The 21,542-nt window shown below is 41.7% G+C and overlaps 1 protein-coding gene across 4 annotated transcripts; it reads left to right on the top strand.

Moving 5' to 3' along the window:
- Positions 1–1,010: 1,010 nt before the first annotated feature.
- zbtb7a (zinc finger and BTB domain containing 7a) lies at positions 1,011–16,537 on the top strand. 4 transcript variants are annotated; one of them, XM_005170529.6, is made up of 4 exons: positions 1,011–1,115; positions 10,990–11,526; positions 11,615–12,459; positions 14,584–16,537. In XM_005170529.6, exons 1-4 carry the CDS (start codon positions 1,107–1,109, stop codon positions 15,044–15,046), a joined length of 1,854 nt encoding a protein of 617 aa, XP_005170586.2. In that variant the 5' UTR covers positions 1,011–1,106; the 3' UTR covers positions 15,047–16,537. The 4 variants fall into 4 exon arrangements, with proteins under 4 accessions (XP_005170586.2, XP_694029.4, XP_005170588.2 ...); XM_688937.10 differs by lacking the exon at positions 1,011–1,115 and adding an exon at positions 1,747–1,886; XM_005170531.6 differs by lacking the exon at positions 1,011–1,115 and adding an exon at positions 1,747–3,187.
- Positions 16,538–21,542: the final 5,005 nt, after the last annotated feature.

The following is a 21,542-nucleotide window of genomic DNA, read 5'->3' as shown; positions in this document are numbered from 1 at the left end:
CAAAAAATGGCTGGTGAAAATTTGGCAGGAGCAGCCGTGTCAATTTGACGTTTCATTCGTTCGCGTGGGTTTCCTCCGGGTGCTCCGGTTTTCCCCACAGTCCAAAGACATGCTGCAGGTGAATTGGGTAGGCTAAATTGTCCGAAGTGTATGAGGGTGACAGGCCAAGAGGACAGGCCGGCTAGAATGAGTAAAAAAAAAGTCGTTATCATATGCAAGTCTAAAATGGCTTTTTCAAAAGAGCCGACCCAGCAACCATACGGGACTAAGGCCAAAGAAGAAGAAGATTTGAGCAATATACCAGTTCGAAAAAAAATAGTTGAGGTGAAATTGCTAATTCCCTTCAAAGCCATGTGAGCAAATAAGTACATTTTCTACCCCACTAGGTGCTTCATTCTCATTATGTAGTTAATGAAAAAGATAAACTGTGTGACATTGCATTGTTTCCATGTCATTTTTTGCGTGCGTTTGGTTGAGATGTAGTTTGCGGACTGAGACAAAGTTGTCGGCAATTCTTCCTATTCTAAAATCATGCAGTGTTGCCAAACCATTCTACAGTGTAAACACAGCAGCAAAGAAACGCTGCTACAGATAGTCATGCAGTGTGAAAACATCTGTGATGCGACTATTTTGAAAATCGTGCAGTCTGAACTCGGCATTAGTCATTGCTGCACTGCACACCAGGTAGGAGCGAGTTATTACAAAAAACCTAACTGCAGAGACACGTCTTAATACTTTGGCAGCTGCTCCTGAAAAGGCAGAAATACAAATTCAGTAACTCGTTCACCTTTGCGGCTTATTTTAATCACAAATTTTAAAAATATCCTTATTATACCGCCCTCTGTTGCAAATGTATATCACTTCATCATACTTGCCTCCTACTCAATACTCCAGCATTTAAGAAGTGCCTTCAGTAATTATTAAGTCCACACCCCGGTTTTACGGGAGAGTCCTCAATTGTACAGTCACTCTCAGAGAGGTCATATGCTCCTCCTGTTTTTGAAAGTCTCAGTCCAACAGCAGGTAAACTGGCGAGCGGGTCTTAAGTGGTAGAAGACAATCCATGTCTGTCCCGCGGATTGACAGCACTCATCGCTTCTCCCAGTATGATTTTGGTGAGTATGGAATCACAGTATGTGTTTATTTACTTTTAAATATCTGTTTTCTTTTTTGTGTGCTACATTGAATGGAGGAAGAGGTGTCAGAAAGGTGTTACAGAGTCACTTCTGTCTGACGACCCCTTGAGAGTAGGTACACATTGTGAGCTCTTAGTTTGAGACAGTGGAGGGTGTGTGTGTGTGTGTATGTGTTGCGGGGGGGACTGCTGGCAGACCCTGAGTGTCCTGGAATGTGCCATGGCTTGTTTTGGGGTGGGACTCCATGACCTCAGGCAATGGGATGGGTGGGTGCGACTACATTCGCACACACAGGGGAGAAAGAAGGACGGTTAACTCTCATTATTTTGGCACACACGCTCGCCCAAAGTACACGTGCAACACTCCTGCAAACAACTTTATACAAATACAGGCCGGTTTAACCAGTGACATCCTTGTGAACTCCACCGTTGTGTTAATGGGTGATGGTGGCCACTCTGGCATGATGACAGCCTTTTTACTGTATTCCCCAGAGATGGGCAGAAGAGAGCAGCATGGGGGAATGCTGTTTCTTTAAGAGAGAGGGAGTGAAAGAGAGAGAGCGAGAGAAAGGGAGGGACCTTTTTGCCCTCCAGAAACCAGGAAGGGAATTGAGTTGAGTGCTGGTGCTTGGTTAGCGCATACAGAGCTTTGAACAGCAGGGAGAGCTGAGAGAGAGAGAGAGCTCCACTGAGGAGGAGAGAAGAGGAGGGAGAAGCAAACCCATAACAAGCACCGCCACGGCCATCACAGGTGAGCCTGTTCCACCCCCCAGCTTGTCCCCATGTCGTCTGCCCAGGGCCTATCGACCGAAGGGAGAAAGGCTGAGGAGGAAGGAATGAGGGAGGGGGACAGAGAGGAGAGAGAGAGAGAGAATGTGTGTGGGGGGTAGGAGGGGGCTCCTGTGCCAGTGAGGAATTATTCTTCTTTTTCTTTGGTCATCCTAATAACTGGTTAAGTGCACGTTTGGGTAACTGGCATTGCTTTAATGAACTTCCGATCCCTACAGATGTTTACTTTTTGTTGTTGTTTTGGAGGGGGCCCTAAGGGGTGTGTTTGCTAGATATTGGAGAAGGTAGTAGGAAGGGGGCAGAGTTAATTTGATAGAACAAGATGTAATGCTACGCACTAGGGTCCAAGTTTTTATCTTTGCTGTCATTCATTCGGATACCAGCTCTGATAACTTGTGCACACCCCTTCAGCGTTGGTTTCTTCTAGTCTTGAATTGTTTACGCTGGTTACATCTGTTATGGAATATTGGGAATGCTGAATATTTCAAATGATGTAGTGTGACTATTAGCTTGTTGTATTAAAGTTCTGCAGAGTTGTGGTTGGATCCTTTTTTCATACGTAGAAAGCTTGGCACTGCTTGTTGGCTGGTCTGTACTTTTAATACCTGGCATCCTGCTAGCAACACACGGTAGTGTATAATTCAGCTCTCAATGCTTACGTTGAAGCAAGCTCGGGGATGTGGGGGTGGCAAAAGTAGACCGTTTGGGACTTGTAGTTCGTAGCAATGGCTTAGAAGCAGGTGAAGTCCTATTTAAGAACTGCACTTCCCAGAGTGCCTTGCCCTTGGCCATACAGGAAAGGGAACAGCCGGTAGCCTATCCTAGTGGGGAGGTGTGGTGATTGAGCAGCAGGCTAGCCAATCACAAGAGGGTGAAGTGAAGCCAGAGCAGTGGGCTGAAAATAGAGTGGGGGAGTTAGTAGGTGTCTGCTTGTGTGGGATCAGGCAAGGGCTTGCCTGTGTAACTAGGGCCACTCGGAAGTTTCTTGTGCAGTTGCTTCAGAGCAGAGCCCTGCCCAAGTACAGAGGCAGGCAGGCAGAGGGAGACTGAGCTGACCCACAGGGAAACACAATTCTGGCCGGCCGGTAAGAGCTCAAAATGCACTCTTACTCTCTCTGGTGTCTGAGATGGGGAAAAACAAGCTAGAAGAGAAATAATGGAATCTTAAAAGGGGAAGAGAGGGACTTGGCTTGATTAAGTTCAGAGCGCTTGACCCACTTGCAGATGGCATAGAGATGGAAAACTCAGGCCTGCTGTGTTAAGGTATGACTTGGTGAGCTTCTGTGCTGCAAATTCCACTTTAACTGATCTTGAATGTTGTTTTGATTGTAGTGTTCTGACTGTCAAATGAAAGTTGCTTTCATTTAAGTTTTAGTCACATGATCAGGTGATGAATTAAATTTGACACATTGGCATTGCTGTTAAGACTGTGGGACTATTTTAAATGAACTTTCTTCACATACACATTAGATACATCCTGTTCATTCAGATCTTTCACAAACTCTTAGTTTTTACCTCTTCTTTTGGCAGATCCTTTGTAGGCTTCTCTAGCTGTGTCATAATGCACATCAATGTTCTCCCTTGGTAAGGGTCTTTAGCTGGGGTCTTATGAATTGTCAAATCAGTAAGACTGCATGTTTGTCCAGGACTCAAAAGGCGTTGCAGGAAGCTGCAGTCTGTTTTGCTCTCTCTCTTTTTTTATTCAAAGATGTATGTAGATCATTTCCAAGCCATACTTGCTCGACTCGTTTTTACCAGTGCGGGTACAGGGAGGACGCAAGGGGTATTTTTATTCATAGATGACGCCCAGTGTCTGAATAATGCACAGACAAGGCTCCTTGTCTCACTGGGGTGAGGCTGTTCTTTATTGTCTTTTGCTTGTTTAAGTGCCAAAGAGATTCTTACCCACCATAAACCAGTTTCTGTACAGTTAACTTACCTGACAGGGTCGTTTCAGGTCAGCCTTTATGACAGGTAAGGTATGTGTGAACTTCATGCTGATAGACATCGTGCAGTATTTTCACTTTTGTATTAACTTAAAGTGCAGCCATGCTTCTTTTCTCCTCAACATTAGTTTTGTCAAACTTTGTCTGCATTTAAAGTTTCAATCATTCACTCACATCCTGTGTGAATTAAACAATATTGGAGTAGATTTTGAATACTTGAGATACAAACTTTATTAAACGTAAAATGGTGAACACAGAACTGTTTTTAGGGACACATAAAGCATTTGTTCTTATGCAGTGGATGATTGAGGGATGAAGGTAGTAGAAGTTACCCTCAGCTTTAGTTTGATCAAACCGTTTAATTCATCATAACTTTTTGGACTCTGAATTGGCTGTCCGGACACGTTTTAGTTTTGATATGTTCAGTGGCAGATTCTGAAACATTTTTTAAAGTGATCAAGTTAAAGACTGATGCTTGGAGATGGGCTGCTGCAAGCTAGCATCGCTATCGGTAATCAGAGAGCTCATCTCATTATTCTCTCATTGTGCTCTTTAAAGGGCCTTCTTCTTCCACTTGTCCTTATCTGCTGAGAGTCTGTCGACACGAGGCCTTCCTCTTGTTTTTTTCTTGACAGTAATTTGGAATCCGATTGCTGTAAGTTTATGCTCTCGCCCCATTCGCTATTGTGGAGCTCGACCTCCAGCAGGGTGGAGGAGTCCTTGACATACTTACCTTAGCGTGATCGTTCAGAGATCTGCTGTGAGGTAGAGCTGAAAAAGGAATCCTGGGTGGGTTGTCGTTTCTTTTTGCCTCCTCAGCAGAGGCAGAAGAGGGAAGTGGAAGCTGTGGTAGACTGGTGGTGGAGTGTGCAGTGCAGTGTCTGGGAGAGCTGGTCATCTGATAACAGAGCGGGTTCTGTTACACCATCACCAGAGTCACGCAGGAAGTCTTCTTCCGCCCAACCGGCCAGGCTGCCGCCGCAGCAGAGAGCTCGAGACACAAGTGATGGCCTGAGCACAAGGGCACCAGAAGGGCTGAAGTATTGCTGCCTCCATTAGTACATTTGTTTTCTGTTTCACATGTCGGTGTGCTTGCTCTTTCCTTGTTTTTCTGGCCCAGCCACATATTGTCCTAAAGACTCCGAAGTTGTGAGCAGCTCAAAGACAACACACAGGGAGTTGGGTCTGGAAAAGTTTGGTCAAACTATGAGGGGGCGTCGTGGCATTTTCACACGTGGGCTTCATCTTCTAACAAAGCTGCTGCTGGTCTAGAGGGATCATGGCACGTTTTTGCAATCACAGTTGGACCTCTTATGACATTCACTGTAACTTTTGTTCAGTTTGCTGTGCTTCTATTTGATAAACTTCCATACAACTAGGACTTTTAAAGAGATAGTTTAATTTCATTTACTTATTCTTCACTTGTTCAAAACCTTTTTGAGTTTCCTTTTTCCATCGAAGAAATCGAAGACGATTTAAAAAAAAAAATCTGGTTGCTGTGACCTATTGAATTATAAGGGTCAATGGATCCCACAACAAGCATTATTTTAAATATCTTATTTTGTGTTTAACAGAAGAAAGAAACTCAAGGTTTAAAACCACATGAAGGAGAGTAAATGATGTGGTAATTTTCGTTTTTGGGTGAACTGTGCCTCGAATTTTCCATCAAGGGTCATAGTTTGCTTGCACCTAAACTTTTTTTTGACCTCATGACACTTTTTGAAATGAGGGAGGGGGATTTTGTGTAAACGAAAATCTCAGGACAAAAAAAGTTAAATTGAAAGTCACACTATCTCAAGCGTTTCTGTACACATGCTTCAAGCAGCCTTTCCTAATACCTTTTGGGGGGCATTATGAATTAGAAGTCTGGATTTTTGGCAGCCTGCTAACATATCTCCAGCAAAACAGCACAGCACTACAAGTCCAGTTTTATCAGTTGTTCACCCACTTCCTGCTTGCTTTTTGCAACCAATCATGCTTCCCTAACCAACGCTGGCAGGAGTGACTCATTAGCAGGGCCTTGCTCAAAATCCTGTTCTTCTTGGAACCAGTCAGCCCCTCTCCATACTGTTTACGATTATCCGGTAATATCCTCTCTGCCTTGACCTTGAACCCTGTCAACCTAGTGTAGTGACTCCCCTTCCCTCCCTCATGAAGCAGGAGGAGCTAATTACACACACAAGCTTCTATATACTTAGCGAGCTGACATGTATGTCAGAGGGATGCCCTATGTACATAACTCACATGTTTGTCGTTAATACTCTCAACAGACTCTTTCGAAGGATTCCCATGCTCTTGAGAAATACAAATTGAAGGCCTATAGTGATGACTAAAGTTAGTTAAGAGATGCTGAACTATTTTAAAACCATGCTACTTGTTTTAGCTTATGTCATAAGTCAGCGTGTGTTCCTGGAATGCATGGCCTTGCCTAAGATGCGGGGGCTTATATAGGGACATGTTTCATTCTGAGGTGGCCTTATGCAGTTCATGTGAGCAAGTAGATTTGCTGTTTGGTGTCGTTCAGTGGATTAGCTTTGTTTCAAAGTTAGTTGAGAAGAGAAGCAGATGCATTCTAAGAACTTAATCACCGAACGCATTAAATAACCATGACACAATTTGATTGACAGTAGTTACCTCAGGATTCTTGTAAAAAAAGATTTTAATGTGATAGCGGTGTTATTTTCAACTGGTTACACAACACTGAACTATTTCTGCTTATAATGGAATAAGATGAAAAAAGTGCAACCATGATGTACATGTCTAGATGAATCAGTCTTAAATTTGTTGCTGAAAATTTTTTATCATAATTTTTTTTACGAATAAGTTTCTATTAGCGAAACTAAATAAAATTAGGTGACGATGATGACCACTATTCTAAAAATATACTGACATTTTCGCTGACTAATAAAAATGAGACGAGAATGTGGGACATCATTCTGCAATGTTATTATTTCTTATTGTAAGGATGTAATGATGTAGAACTGTAATCTCCACTTACCAGGGAGTCGCATTCAACGAAACTGCCTTAAAGCGAAGCACTTTTTTTTTTTAACGTACATTTTTCGCTTTATAATTCCTCTATATGAGCTAACAAAGCCATTGGATTGAGTGCACATTTTACACGATAACACATTATCATTTGCCAGTCATGTGTCATTACTTGACTTATTTACACAGTGCTATACTGCAGAGCACCATGTACTGTAACTGCAACTACAACTGTAAAGCTTGCTATAGACTGATATTGCAGCGTGGAGTTAAACTGTTTTAAGCTCTTTCAAAGATTTAAGGACATAAGTGTTCAACAGATTGGTCAAAATGACTAGTAGTTTACCACATTAAAATGCCCAAACTAAGTTCCGCGAGCTAAAGTTTCCCTGTTGTAACCTATAATTTGGCCCACCATCCCATCTATGAAAGAAGTATAAATGATGGGTAGGGTTAGAGCGAATGAGTTTAACAGAAATTGTCATTTCTTTATTTTATTGCTGAGCCACAAAAAAAAAAGCCAACTGAAATTACATGTTTCATTTAAACGTCAATTGTAAAATTGTAAATACAGTCACTTGATAGATTAGACTATGCAAAAGACATCTGCGAGCATATCAAGGCAAAATCAGGTGCAGCTTGACTAGCGTAACCCCCTTCTGTTATAAATGAGATTGTTTTTACTGTAATAAATTATATAATACTGCATTTGTTAATACAAAGTTAAATCAAAACAAAATAAAACATTATTAAATAAATCAGGAAGTACCCATGACAGCTATGTTTACCTTCAGCCCACTAGCCTTAATCTAGTTTGGCTTTTGGCCCTTCATAAGAAAAAGTTCTTGGTTTAGACTATTTAAAAGTCTCTGTAAACTGTTTTGGAAAATGTTTCTTAAAGCTGCCATAATGATGAAAATTTGGATATACCTAGGTGAAGCTGAACAAGAAGTCAGTAGATGGAAATGGAGTGTGAGCCAATGTTTCCTCATTCTCATGTAAATCCTGAGTGTAAAATACTAATCAAAACAAAATGCTGTTGTGTTGCGCACATGATCATGTTTCCTAATGAGATTATGACAATGATCAGCTTTCCTTATTTTTTAAGTTAATCTAAGCTTATCTAAACTTTTATGTATATGGGAATCTAATTTTGAAAAATAGGTGAAGCAGGAATGTCCACCACTTTAGCTGAAAAGATTTAAGAAGGGATCTACTCGATGTTAAAATACTTTGAAGAATTAATTCTAATTATTGATTTTGTTGATTTCAGAGAGTGTGAGAGAGCAGGGACTGAGCTGTGGGAGTATCAGAGCAGAGCTCATTGATATTCACAATCATTACAAATATGGTCAATATTATTCTAGGTGTAATTCTGTTTAGAAATGAGCACATAAAACTATTTCTGGAGATTTTTTTTTTTTTTTTTTACTTCCCAAAGTTGCAAACTTTCGTTTTAAATAGCTGAGAATAATTTAACTCATTGAATCAATGTACTATATGGCACCTTTAAGGTTGTCTGGGAGGGGTTGTTAGGTTGGGTGGGGGCTGGGGTGGGATGAGCATTCGCAGTAACTTGTGGTTTGACTTGCAAAGTAGTTGAGGCCTGTGCGTGCGGCCAGCAGAAGAGGTCTGGAAATGAGACGTTGGGGCCGTTGCATGGCCCCTGTCACCCATAGCCATGAATAAGTGATGAAGAATGTTGGGAGCCCTGCGAAGGTGTCAGGATCAGGTTTGTTTGCACTGTTTCCTCTTTCTTTCAGCCTTGCTGTGGGTTTATTCAGGGACAGAGATGCTGCTTAACTGGTGAATTGCTATCACCCACAAACTAAAGTGCAGAGATGACTTTTGGTTTTGAGTTTCCCTACTAGGAACTTCCCTTGTGTTAGCAAGCTACTCCCTTTTAATTAAATGCACAGTTTTGCATTTATATTCTATTGTTTATGGAGGCCAATACATACATATTGAATTCTATAGTGTTTGTTTTGTCCTCAGTGGTGACAGGTTGTCCACTTTCTTTAAAAAGAAGTGTTCAACAGAAGAAAGAAACTCATATAGGTTTAGAATCCCTCCAGGGCGAATAAGCCCTAGAGCAGTTTTTAAATAATCATTTCAAGAAAGTCATTCTGCTTTGGAAAAACATGAGGGTGGGTAAATGACAGATTTCATTAAGTACAAAGCCATTTCTAAATCAAACCGTTTACCTTGATTCACGAGGAACCTGTGCAATGCCTGGAAACACTTCTGTTGTCTATCCCAACCTCCAGCCTGGCCTCTAACTTGACTTATTCAAATTCTGTGATAAAACAATGAAATAGAATTCACCTGTTAGTCAAGCAGATGAGAAACGGGCGGGAGAGTTATCAGAGAGATAACGGAAGACTAAAGACAAATGTGTGTGCCTTCAAAGCCTACCCTACAGGTGCCCATCATTTATCTTAAAGGTGAAGGGAGAGACAGAGAGAAGGGCTTAAGCCATTGGCTTATGGGCATTATCATCTAACTTAAACAAGTCAAGACATGGTCTAGTGGGGCACTATTATTGGAGTAGCTTCACTGAAGTGTGCTATATAGAAGTGTGTAGTGCATACAGTATATGCCCTACATTACAGCATTTCTATCATATTCTGACGAGAAGCTCTTTCACCGTGTGTGTTAACGTTAGATGGTGTGTAAAAACTGCACCCACAAGGTGAGCTGGAATGTCCTGCACAGTAATAGTTCATGCAAGACAGGTAGTGGGGGTTGGATTTGATGCTGTTTTTTTACCTTCCCACTATTTCTAGTGCTACACCAATTGTGATCTGACTTTGTGCCAGCTCTCTAGGTGTGTAGGAAGGCTTTGTGAGACGGAGCAAGCAGCCAGGTTGAGCAGGTCTTGCATACATACCAAGGGGCTTGATCTGAAGGAATGTCATTTGAATGCATTGCTCTTATTGAGTATAATCCCCCCATGGCCTCACCCCCTGCTGGGTCACTCTGGCAGATGGAGGGGCGGGGGGTAGTTAGGCTGTTTGGCTTTCACGCGTGAGCGTGTGTTTTCCAATGGACAAATCAAGGAGTGTTGCCTTTCAGAGCCCCCCTCCCTCTACCCTTGCCTGTACTGCGGTCGATCATTTTAATCTCCCCCCCCACACACACACACACACAGACATGTGATCAAGGGGACAGGCCTTTCCTGAAACTTGGCATTCAGTGCAGGGTGGGGTAACCGGCTCAGACCGGATTGACAACCTCCCTATTTAATACTGTTCCCTTGCAGCCCTGCGTGTGTCCTCCTACTCTTCCTACTCCTCTGGTGGGTTTTTTTCCACTCAAGCCTTTAGCCGGTAACCCCCCTGCCCCCACCCCCTTGCCCAGAAGCCAACTGACACGCAATTCAGAGCACATGGTGCCCAGCCCAACACTGTGTGTGTACTCTCCCACCCCAGCAAAGCAGCACAGTTACAGATTCTCCTTTCCCACTGCTATCATGACAGTAGGCCTGCTGCCCGCTGAATTCGGTCAACATCCTAAACTGATTCCTGTTTGCACTTTGGCATCTCTACTGACACAAGCTGAAGTTAAACTATATTTTTTGTTGGCATTGTACATAACAGATATGCTGTTTGATGGTTGTGAATGCATTTGGGCAACTTTGGGCATGCTGAGTTTGAGTCATGGCTCATGTAAAAAAGCACAATGAATAACCTCCTTATTTTGTGATTTACACCAGTTGCCACTAAACATTGTGTATTTGTGACTCGGTTTGTATTGTGGATACTCTTGACCAGTGGTCTTTAATATAATGACTGCCATTTGGCCAATATCTATTACCCTCTCTGCTTAATTTACATACAGGGCTTGGCTTTTCTACCATGTAATAGACTGCAGAGAGCAGTGACAGGATAAATATTGTTGTAAGTGTTAATCTTAAGAAGCCACATAAATTACTCAAGTTTAAAACTTGTTTTTAATATAGTGTTTGGTTAGTTTGATGGTGATGAGTTAAAACTTGTTTGGAAAATGTCTTCTCTACTCTGTAGTAGTTTTATGTAAAATCTCAATTAGTAATAATGATTTATTCAAATATCTGCCTGCCACATCATCATTTTATGGTGAATAACTGGTATTGTTCCTCAACATTTTCAGACAGGCAGACGGACAGACGGCAGGACGGACGGACGGGTGGCGGCTGCGATTGGCGGCTCGGCGGCAGGCTGGTGGAAAATGTCGTCGGGAGCAGGTGGGCGGGGAAGACGTGATGGGAGAGCCTGTGGGGGTGCAGGCGAGATAGAAGAAGGACCAGTAGGCATCCCTTTCCCTGAGCACAGTGCTGACCTGCTGGGCAGTCTTAACAGGCAACGGCTAAGTGGGCTGTTGTGTGATGTGCTTCTAGTGGCTCAAGAAACAGAATTCCCTGCCCACCGCTCTGTGTTGGCCTCTTGCAGCACCTACTTCCACAATCTTTTCACCTCGGGTCCGGCTGCTGACCGTCAGAAAGTCTATGAGCTGGACTTTGTGCGGCCTGAGGCGCTGGCCGCTCTCTTGGACTTTGCCTACACAGCCACACTTACAGTCAGCCGCAACAGTGTGGTTGACATTTTAAGCGCCGCCCATGTGCTGGAGATCTCACCCGTCCAAGACGTCTGCACACACCTGCTGGACACCAAAGTGCTCTCCCCGCCGGTGGGTAATCAACTTTTTTTTTTTTTTTTAGCTCAACTGATGCATGTTTTTGAGTGATATGATTATGTAGTTCCATTTCTTTTTGCAGGCGGGCAATGAGCAAGAAGACAATGAGGAAGAGGAGGAGCGAGGAAAAAATGGAAAGGAGCAGGGCATCCGGCTGCGTGCCCGAGAATACTTGGAGTTCTTCCAGAGGGGGGCGCATTGGGGTAGCAGCTGCAGCACGCCAGAGCTCAGGGACCTGCCCGCACACCTGCACTTTAGCCAACGCAATGGCGCTGACAGAAATGGCATACCCATCGGCCCTGCTGACTACTACTCCCCACTGGCCCAGGCCCTTTCACAGCCGCCTCGTGACCCCGAAGACGAAAATGTGGATGAGGAGAGCCAGGATGTAGCTCGAGCTCGAGAAAAAGTTGCAGAGGGTCTGATGCCCTTTTTTGCTCCCACTCAGAATGGACATTACTACCTCCATCAGGCAGACCCCAAATCCGAGAGAGAAGTGGAGGTGACGGGTGACAGGGAGCATAACCAAGGCCCCGCCAGTGCTTTGCTACAACAGATGATGGACTCCTTGGAGCGGAAAAGGGAACGGGGCACAACAGGTGGTGGGGGTGAGGACGATGGGCCTGTTGGTGATGAGCCAGACGTGGAGTTTTACTTGAAGTACTTTAGTGCGCAGCCCGAGGGGCCCACCAGTGCTCCCATATCTCCAAGTCTGGCACCACTGTGGCCAGTCAGGGGCAATGGAGGTGGAAACCAAGCAACTGGAGGGGGCAACAGTGGTGAAAGGAAAATGCGATCCAAGGCCTTTCAAAAGTGCCCCATCTGCTCTAAGGTCATCCAAGGTGCAGGCAAGCTTCCACGCCACATCCGTACACACACAGGAGAAAAGCCCTATGAGTGTGCGATATGCAAAGTGCGATTCACCAGGTAATTTTCTTTAGTAATTTCAATTATAACTCGTAGAGAATTGAAAGCTATATTTTTATATACACTTTAGCTTATTGAATGCGGTCGCATTTCATTTGTCGGGTCTCACCTAAGAGTCTCAGCACACATAAGACAATACAGTCAGCCATAAAATTGTGTTTTATGTTGACAGAAAGGTTGCATGACAAAGTCCTGGAATTTTAACAAGGGGGTCCAATAAAAGTGGGTGGTGGTAGCACAGCCTGGTCTCCTGTTATCAGGGATGAGGCTGTTATAAAACTCTCCATGCCGATATTGAAAGGGATTACAGCACGATGGCCTTTCTACACCAGTGAGTCAGCTGAACTTGTGACCCTGGGTGTTGCGTTGATTATTGCCCCTGGCACATACAGCCCCTCTTCCAAACATATAGCTGATGAAAAATACTGCTGTGTTACAAGACTGAATCATGGTTCGCAAGCTGTTAGCATGGCTTACCCTGCACTTAAGGGCATCACCTCTTCCATGAAACCATCGCCTTAATGAATTAATCAGGAGACACGCATTGGAAATAGACACTGCACCAAAAATATCCAGTACCCTATTTGTGTAGGGATGGATCTAAATTTGCCACCTAAATACGCCACCTATTGGGAAGGGGGAATTGTAATCTTAATCCTGTTTGATCAGGGTTAAGAGTGCACTTCACTCACACTGCAATAAATCAATCCTGTCTTCTAAATAATTCATCTGTCTGTGACCCACTCCATAAGACAATGGGGGTGTGTGTTTTAACACATGAGGAACGTCTGCATACCTTATATAACCTGTATTTCGATAAATGTATGTAAAAAGTGGAGGAAAGGTGAGAAATAATAAGAGTGAGAATCTCCAGATGCATTCAAACATGTTTGAATACACAAGCAGGCGTCAACGTGTGCACATGTCTATGTTTACATATTCGGGTGTGTGTCTGCCTATGGATGCTTGTGAGCACTTTTGTGTGTTCAGTAAGCCTTCAGTATTCTGGACGGGTCAACCACCCTAGTTTGTTTAGCTGTACTCTGCCCTGGTCACAAGCTTAGAGGGAGGGACTCTGAGGGGTAAGCTGAGAGCAGAGTCTTACAACAGAAGGCCTTGCATTTGACACCACACTATAGCTCCCTTATTGGTGCAAAACAATACACTTTGACAGTAAGCTGTCTCTGGTTGAAGATAGTCTACTCTTTAGCCATTCAGACCAGTTTGCCTCAAGGGTGTGTCAATGTCAGAAATACATGCTAACAAAAGACTAAAAACTTAGTTTTGCTTAAAAAATAAACTATATGAGGTGCACAATTTGTTGAATGATTATTTTACAGATTTAGCCGTGCTTTGAAATGGTTGGAGGACAATTGAGGAAAGACATTAAAGGTTAAACCGCATTCTTCCAAACCTGTTCATCAACCCAGCACACCTTTTGATTTTTAATCTTACATTAGTTTCTTCCCATGAACTACAAGCTCTCCTCTGTTGAACTCAGCCTCTACTGAAGATATCAACTTTTGGTCTTTCACCATTTTGAAAATATCACTTGTGGGAAACCGTTGCCCACTATGACCATAAAATGAACATTGAGCTCTTCAGTGCCTCATTGGCCTAAAAAGAAATTTATTGCGATAAAGCTCTGAGCTTTATGGCTCTTTTCCTCATATGACCTTGAGTGTTTCAGCACAAAAGAATGATAAATAAACTTGACTTTACACTTGAAAGTGAAGATAAGGAGGTCAGACTCCTTTTGAGGATACATGTTGTCACTGGTGTGTAAGAAAAGATTTTTGTGTATTCATTTCCTTGGGTTTGTTTTTATTTGTAGTTTATATATTAGTGAATGCTTGCTTTAAATAATGATCTATGTGGCTAACCTTAGGCTTAACCTAATCAGGCAGTAGTTAGTGACTCATCCCACCATAATAAACAGACTTTTTAGGACATTAAGTATTGTAGGTGGGTGCGTGTATTAAGTTCTTATGTATTGTATATCACACTATTGTTGATTTCCTAAGTTTGAATTCCTGTTCAGTCTGTCACTGGTAATTTGTTTAATTTGTTCAAACCCATGGGTAGCGCCTCTCTTATTTTTTTTTTGTATGTGCTTCTTTCCAGGCAGGACAAACTAAAGGTTCACATGCGCAAGCATACGGGAGAGAAGCCTTATTTGTGTACTCAGTGTGGTGCCGCCTTTGCCCACAACTATGACCTGAAGAATCACATGCGTGTGCACACAGGCCTGCGCCCCTACCAGTGCTCCAGCTGTTTTAAAACCTTTGTGCGCTCGGACCACCTCCACCGCCATCTCAAGAAAGACGGATGCAATGGAATTCCCTCCAGACGAGGCCGCAAGCCACGCATTCGAGATTCTGAGCTTCTTGAAGGTTCTCTGGAACTTCATGGCCCGGAAACAGACATCGAAAGAGGTCGACGGCATCCGGACAGGGGCACCATTAGTCACCATCTGTCACCATCAGTCATGGAGGAGAATCATGGTAGTCACACGCACAGTCCTGTTGCCGATGGGGAAGGTAGTGAAGTTTTGACCTCGGGACAAGTGGACCCCACAACTACATGAATAAGACTTTGTCAGAGAGGGCTTTACTCAAAAACAAGAGGAAGAATTATTGGAAAAAATAAGAAAAATTAACTACAAACTACATGGTCCTCTTTAAAAAAACACAAAACAAATCAGGGTGTCACGCAAATCTAACCTTCTAGTTACTTTTTCCTTCATTTTTTAGCTTCTTCATTCCGAATAGAGACTTAACCACCAAGATACTGGTCTGTTGGAAGAGCGAAGAGCACTTCAAATCACTCACCCGTGCTGTCACCATCTTTCTGGGTCTTTTTGTTGGTGTTTTTATAATAATGGCATAGCCATGTGCGTACGAGAAAAAGCTACTATGCAGTTTAAACAAGTTCCTCATCTCTGGGTTGCATCTACTGGGCCTTGTCTTAAAAAGTAAGGTGTCAAACACCAGGCTAACTGCTGCTTCGAGAGGTTAGCTATGAATGGTCTATAATGTGATCAATGCAACCAGTAGATCTCTTTTTCTAATGCAACGAGCAACATGTAAATACACTATAAAGTTATATCGTCTCAGATTGCAACATATGCAATGTTCTGATGCAGCACCTTTTTTCTAAATGTTCCAGAAAGAATTGGGCAGGGGGTTGATTTAAAGTGTTACTTTCTCTATAAACTTTCTTTTTTTTTTTTCTTTAAGAGTTTATGTGGTGTAACAGGTTACCGATCCGAGATGAATTCACATGGGGAGAACTTGTTCATTTGTTTCTAGCAGGGAGAGGGTAAGACAAGGGATGAGGTCCCGTGTTTCTAAAGCACTACCTTCATCTGATCGCCACTGGGCACAATCATGTTAAATCTTACCTCTCACAGGCCTGCTTTTCCTTATTGGCAGTCTTGCATTTTACCTTCTCTTATTTTGGGGATTGTCTTAATAATTTGTTATTTGATTTCTCTTTTTGAACTTTGAGTTGACTATTTTGGGTACTTGACACTTTACATTTGTATACGTGTGTATATATTAGGTTGTAATCTTATGATACCCTTTATAAGAGATATATTACAGATAGATAGGGTCACATCTTCCTTCAGCTTCACTCCAGGTTTCTCACTGCGTTAAGTTTGCAGGGGGAATATGCTGTTTGATGTTTTAGAGCATTATAATTGAGAAACCCATTTTTTTTCCTAAGCTGCACTTAATGGAACCCAGAAGTTCCCGCCCAAAGTATGAGTTGTGATAAATGTGCTTCATTTCGAGTCTTTCTGCAGGAGAGTGAAACTGTATGCAAAAGATGAGTGAGGGCACTGCTGTTATACAGACAGTCAGTGGAAAACTTAAGCAGGGATTCTTTTATTTGTTCGTTTGTCCGTTTGGCAGAAGGAGAGAGAAAGAGCCAGGCACCTTTTTATGCATTTGCACTGCTTTACTAAAGATTTCCAATGGAGATGTAGAAATATCTATTTAAGGAGACGGTTTGGGTTGAGGAGATACAAAGTGCTTACTCGAGTTCTTAGTCCAAGGGACCACAGAAAAGAAAACTGAAAGAACCTGAGCGATAAGGTGAGCAATAAAATAATGTTTAAGTCTAAATAAGCACATAGCTGTAGTAGAGTAAGGGAGAGGGTCCAGTTTTTAGTATCTGAAACTTCATCAATTAATGCAATGTATATAAATACAAAATAGTATAATACAGACTTTATAACCTTTTCACAATGCAAATCATTGGCCAAAGTTTTGAAAGCAAGTGTCCTGAAAACGAGACCTTTATTTTAAAGTAACATGTGCTTCCTTGCACTGTTGGAAGCGGGTGCAGCAAGATCCTATGGCCACATCAGAGCAGGATGACTCATTGAGAGGGGCCTGCAGCGTCAGCATGCACTTTGTGGGCACGTTAAGACAGGCTCCCCCAAAATCCAGCAGAATAGGTGCTTTGGTTAAGTTAGGACTCTCTTTTAAATAAGGTATGTGTGAGGGCAAGAATTGACAAAGGCGGAGCCGATGAAGTGGCAGATTTGAAAGAGATTTTCCAGGCGCATGCATCCTAAAAGCAGTCTGTGATCCTTGCTAAATCTTTCAAGTGGATCTCTATGTATACAATAGCTGTGGATGACCCGTTTTGAGGATGTAATTTGTGGCATCATTTCTTCCGCAGTGCTGTACCCTGTTTGTTGGCCTTTTGCACCTTAAAGAAGAAAGATTTGAATGCACTTTGTTACTTAGAAGGGCACTTTTTAGAAACGGGTACTTTCAAACAAAAAAAGCAAATGTGCTAAAAATAAAAAGGCCCATTCGAGTGGTGATACTTTTTTTTTTAAATAGTAATTATTTTGGCTTGTTCGTATGCGTTCCATTTGTTTAAGTCTTGACACCGAGCTGCCAAAAAAGTGCACAGTCTTTGAAGAGAAGGTACAGGGTGTAGATTTTGTTCCAGTTGTTGATTGATGACGTTTAACTTAAGAGAGGCTAACAAAAGATGGTTTTATATATATATATATATATATATATATATATATATATATATATATATATATATATATATATATATATATATATATATTTAGATAAGGATATATGTGCAGATGCATAATGATTAATTGCACTTGAAGCTGATTGAAAAGTTCTCTATGTTGTCTTAATACAGATGACCGTAAAGATGTGGCAGCATCTGCAGGGATTATTGTCAAAGATCTACAACTACAGTTTCCATTTAAACCAACTATATTCTGTCAATGACTTTTAATATGCTGAGTTGGGCTGATCAAATGTTGTGTTCTGTTTGAATTTGTTGTTAAAGGCCACACCCTTAGCATCACACTACTGTAAGTTTTTGTGTGACTGGACGCCACGGCAGAAATAATCCTTCTGGAAATTCCAGTGTTTTCACACCCCAAAACACTCAGTTAATAATACATCACATGCCTGCAAGCGTTTGTGTGGTAACACATTGACCTAGACCATCTCTTATCTACTTTCACTCATCTCCTCTGATCATCCAATAGTTTGCTGTAGATTTAATTTTCGGGGATGTTTTTGTCCTTATACCACAACCCAAATTTATCTTCCCTCATTACAAAAACAGAAGTTGGAGTGGAATTGTTGTGGAATAAGCCTACTTGAGTTCCCTTTCTGTTTATAGTTTTTTTTCTTCTGTGATATTGAGAAATGTTAAACTTTTGTTATGCTTTTTTGATTTTGTTGAAAAATATGTTGCTGGGCTTGTTTGTTTTTTGTAGTAAAAATAATGCTAGCTGTGTTTATGGGTTTTAGGGTTAAATGGTGGTGGATTATAGGGAGGGTTTGGTTGGGTGGGAGGGCACGGGAGGTACAAACCCTGATAGCACTGGAAATGGTGCTTTAGCTAAGAAAGAGTTTTTGCACTAAAAGTCACTCATGTCCTTGTCCTTGGAGGAGGGGGACCAGAGAACTGGGCAAGGCCTTTGAGTTTCTGTGAACACAAAGTCTGTTTAATCTCCACTTCACTTCCCTGTACTTACATCTGCAATTAACTCTTTGAAAACCAAAGTAGGGTAAGACTAGGATTACTTCAAGACAGTTCTTGACCACAAAAGGAAGAGGCGAATCCGAAAAAATTTGACAACAACGTAAACAAAATCATTATAAGACGAGTGTAGGTCAAGAGTCCAATGCAACTCCAACAGAAATAAGCAGCTTGAGGAAAGACACAGTATTCACAGAATGGCTTATTTCCAATGGTTAACAGGATCAAACCCTAAGCATCTGTGTCTACGTAGCAGTTTGGTGGAGTTATTAGAGGTCTTTGTGAGTTCACACAGACTCATTGGTTTGGTCTGGATGTAAGCTTTGTTCAGTGGGTCCAAAAAGGAATCGGGGCAGAGTCTTGAAGCTTGATAAGTTGAGAAGGATTGTGAAGAGAACGTGCCTTAACTTAAAAAGAAGATTGGAGGATTCTTCAAAAGATGGCTTCCATTCCTGCTTCCCAATTAATTCTTGAATACTTGTGTTTTATGTGTGAACATTTCTGAAGAAAGGTTGCTGAATCTTTGTTCGGAGATTGTCTAATGCACCTCAACTTGTAAATACAACTAGTTAAAATTGTCTCCTGGGTTGATTGCTGATTGTGACATCTTTCGTTTAGCGCTGCTTATTGCTTCTGCCCTTATCTCGGGACTCCCCTTACAGACACTACAGTGGGAGTGTCTTAAAGAAAACCCATTTCCATGACTTCAGAAGCACCCTGTTTGTAATTTCCAAATCTTAATCTATTATGTTTAATTTATTGGCCAGGATGTCAAACAAATATTTAAGATTACAATGACAGTGATAACCGTAATAATCATAGAGGTTTATCTTATTGCAAGATTTAGATGTTCTGTAGATGCTCTGGCCGGGTGGAAGCACAGCTTGCTGAGGGTGATACAATACATGGCTAGATCCGCACAGTTGTTCTCACCTGATCCACTGCTGTTTGATGCCCAGTGGGCACGTTGCACAAGGAGAGCGGCTCATGGGTGGTGGGTACTAGTTTGCACAGATTGGGGAGGGTGGGGTAGCGTTTTTGTGCAGGTCGGGCAGGGGAACTGTGTCTTAAGAAGGGGCTTTGGAAAGCCTTGTCAGGTATCGCTGTGCCATGTGTACCTAAGGAATTTATAGCCATCTACTTCTTTGACTGCCTCAGCTGGTTATGTTTCACTGATCAAGGAGATGTTCTGGAGAGCAGATGTCAGAGGCTGTTGTAGGAGGCAGGGGGATTTGGGGATTATGGGCCATTGTCTATGCTTCTCAGGTTAAACAGTCACGGCAGTCCATGTCCACTTTTGTTATTTGGTTTAAGCTCAAATTTTGCCTTCTGTGTAATCAAAGCTTTATTGTACTGAGAGTACACCAACCGAATATATGTTATGAGTTTTGAAGGTGATACCGAAAAGCCAACTACCCATGTGACCACGGCACCCTCACTTTTTTGTTTTGCCTAATAACTGTATGTTCTATTCTAGCGTAGAAAAATAACGGCAGTGTTTCTAGACATGTTTTTATCATTCTAGAACAGCGAGTAGGGCTGTATTGTCTTTGAATGAGGCCAAGACAGCAGTGAATTGTGGAATGGAGACATCAAGTCTAATGCGCTCCACAAGTCAAGGATGCATTCCATAACTTCCTCTAAATAGTTGTTAGAACGAACAGATGCCGGTAGACGGAAATGAGGTGGTTTTTTAAGTTTGTTTCTTTTTCCTCTACCTAGAATGTGCAGGGAAGGGAGCGTGTTGGGCTTCACAAAGCCATCAAGCTGAAAGCAGTTTTGTGATTGTAACAAAAAAAAAGCACTTTGCGAAAGGCCATCCAGAATATTGTGTGCTGTCTCTTTTCATTATTACTGTTCTTGTTGTTGTTTTTGTTTTCAATTTGTTGATGAGTTTTGTTATCTCATTGTGGATGTAATGATTTATTTAAATGCAAAAACTACATGAAAAGAAAAGAAACTTGAACATGCGATATATTTGGGTTGAAGTCCATTTGAACTGCCGCCCCGTACCACACAGATCTCTGGAAAGACATGAAACAAAGAATGGCACGTTCAAGTTGTCGTACATTTTTCTTTTCCTTTTTTTGCCATTTTTAAAACCAAATTTCATCACAAGAACTTTTCAAAGGACATTTCTTCCTGGGTTTCCACTGTTCTGCAAGATACTTCGTAGACAAATACAGAATTTATAAGATAGAAATATTAGATCTAGATTATTGGGGTGCAACTATCCCAAATAACATCCAGTAAAACGCTACAGATACTCAACTTGCAATCCACCCTGTCCAAGGCAGTCAGGTTTGGACCATTTATACTACTTTCCTGCATATGGACAACAAAAACTCTCTCTAATTACCTTCATTCTATGTTGTTAGCCGGTAAACTATTTTCCACAATGTTTTTGCATAAAATGTAAGAGTTTATAAGGGACTCATCATATACTCTATTCCAAACTATCATCTCTTGTACGTTTCACATTTCTTGTATCAAATCTGTTAGCTTAATTCACCATGTGGGCAATAGCTGAATGGACGCAAGCTCTGCACAAAAAAAAAAAAAAAAAAAACAGTAATTCCTTTATCTTGCTTTGGGGGCACTTTTTAACACTTTGGGGCGGCAGAAAATTCCCAGTGTCTCAGGCTTGGACCACAGAAACCCTTTTTTTTTTATTCAAGTCCTGTTTCTTTCCATTGTTTGTCTGTGTGTGTTAAAGCTATTGAGATGTACAGGAGAATTTGGGAGAATTTGCACTTTTGGCGATGAAATGAATTTGTATTGTATATGAGACCACTAAATCTACATCGGCTAAATCAAACAATTCCATGTTGTTTTCCTTTTTCATTTAATTCTTTTTTTTCTGTTTTTTTTTTTTTTTTTTTACAAAGTATATCCAAAAATGTCTGACGTTTAAGAAATTTAAGACATTTCTATTAAAAACAGAATGTTTACGACCTCCATGTGTTTGTTTGCTATAATTTCAAAACTGACAAGTCTTCACTGATGGTATGTTTAAAATGAATGTGTTTAAATTAAGTTAAAAG

Source organism: Danio rerio, chromosome 22, assembly GCF_049306965.1.
Source record: "Danio rerio strain Tuebingen ecotype United States chromosome 22, GRCz12tu, whole genome shotgun sequence".
Classification (NCBI taxonomy): Eukaryota; Metazoa; Chordata; class Actinopteri; order Cypriniformes; family Danionidae; genus Danio; species Danio rerio.
Note: the sequence above shows the minus strand (reverse complement) of the source record. Positions and strands in the feature narration are given on the sequence as shown.

What these genes read in the sequence shown, in the direction of transcription:
- zbtb7a (XM_005170529.6), top strand. An exon ending in CCAAAGTGCTCTCCCCGCCG is followed by an intron (nt 11,527 to 11,614) that starts GTGGGTAATCAA and finishes TTCTTTTTGCAG; the next exon opens with GCGGGCAATGAGCAAGAAGA. An exon ending in TGCAAAGTGCGATTCACCAG is followed by an intron (nt 12,460 to 14,583) that starts GTAATTTTCTTT and finishes GCTTCTTTCCAG; the next exon opens with GCAGGACAAACTAAAGGTTC.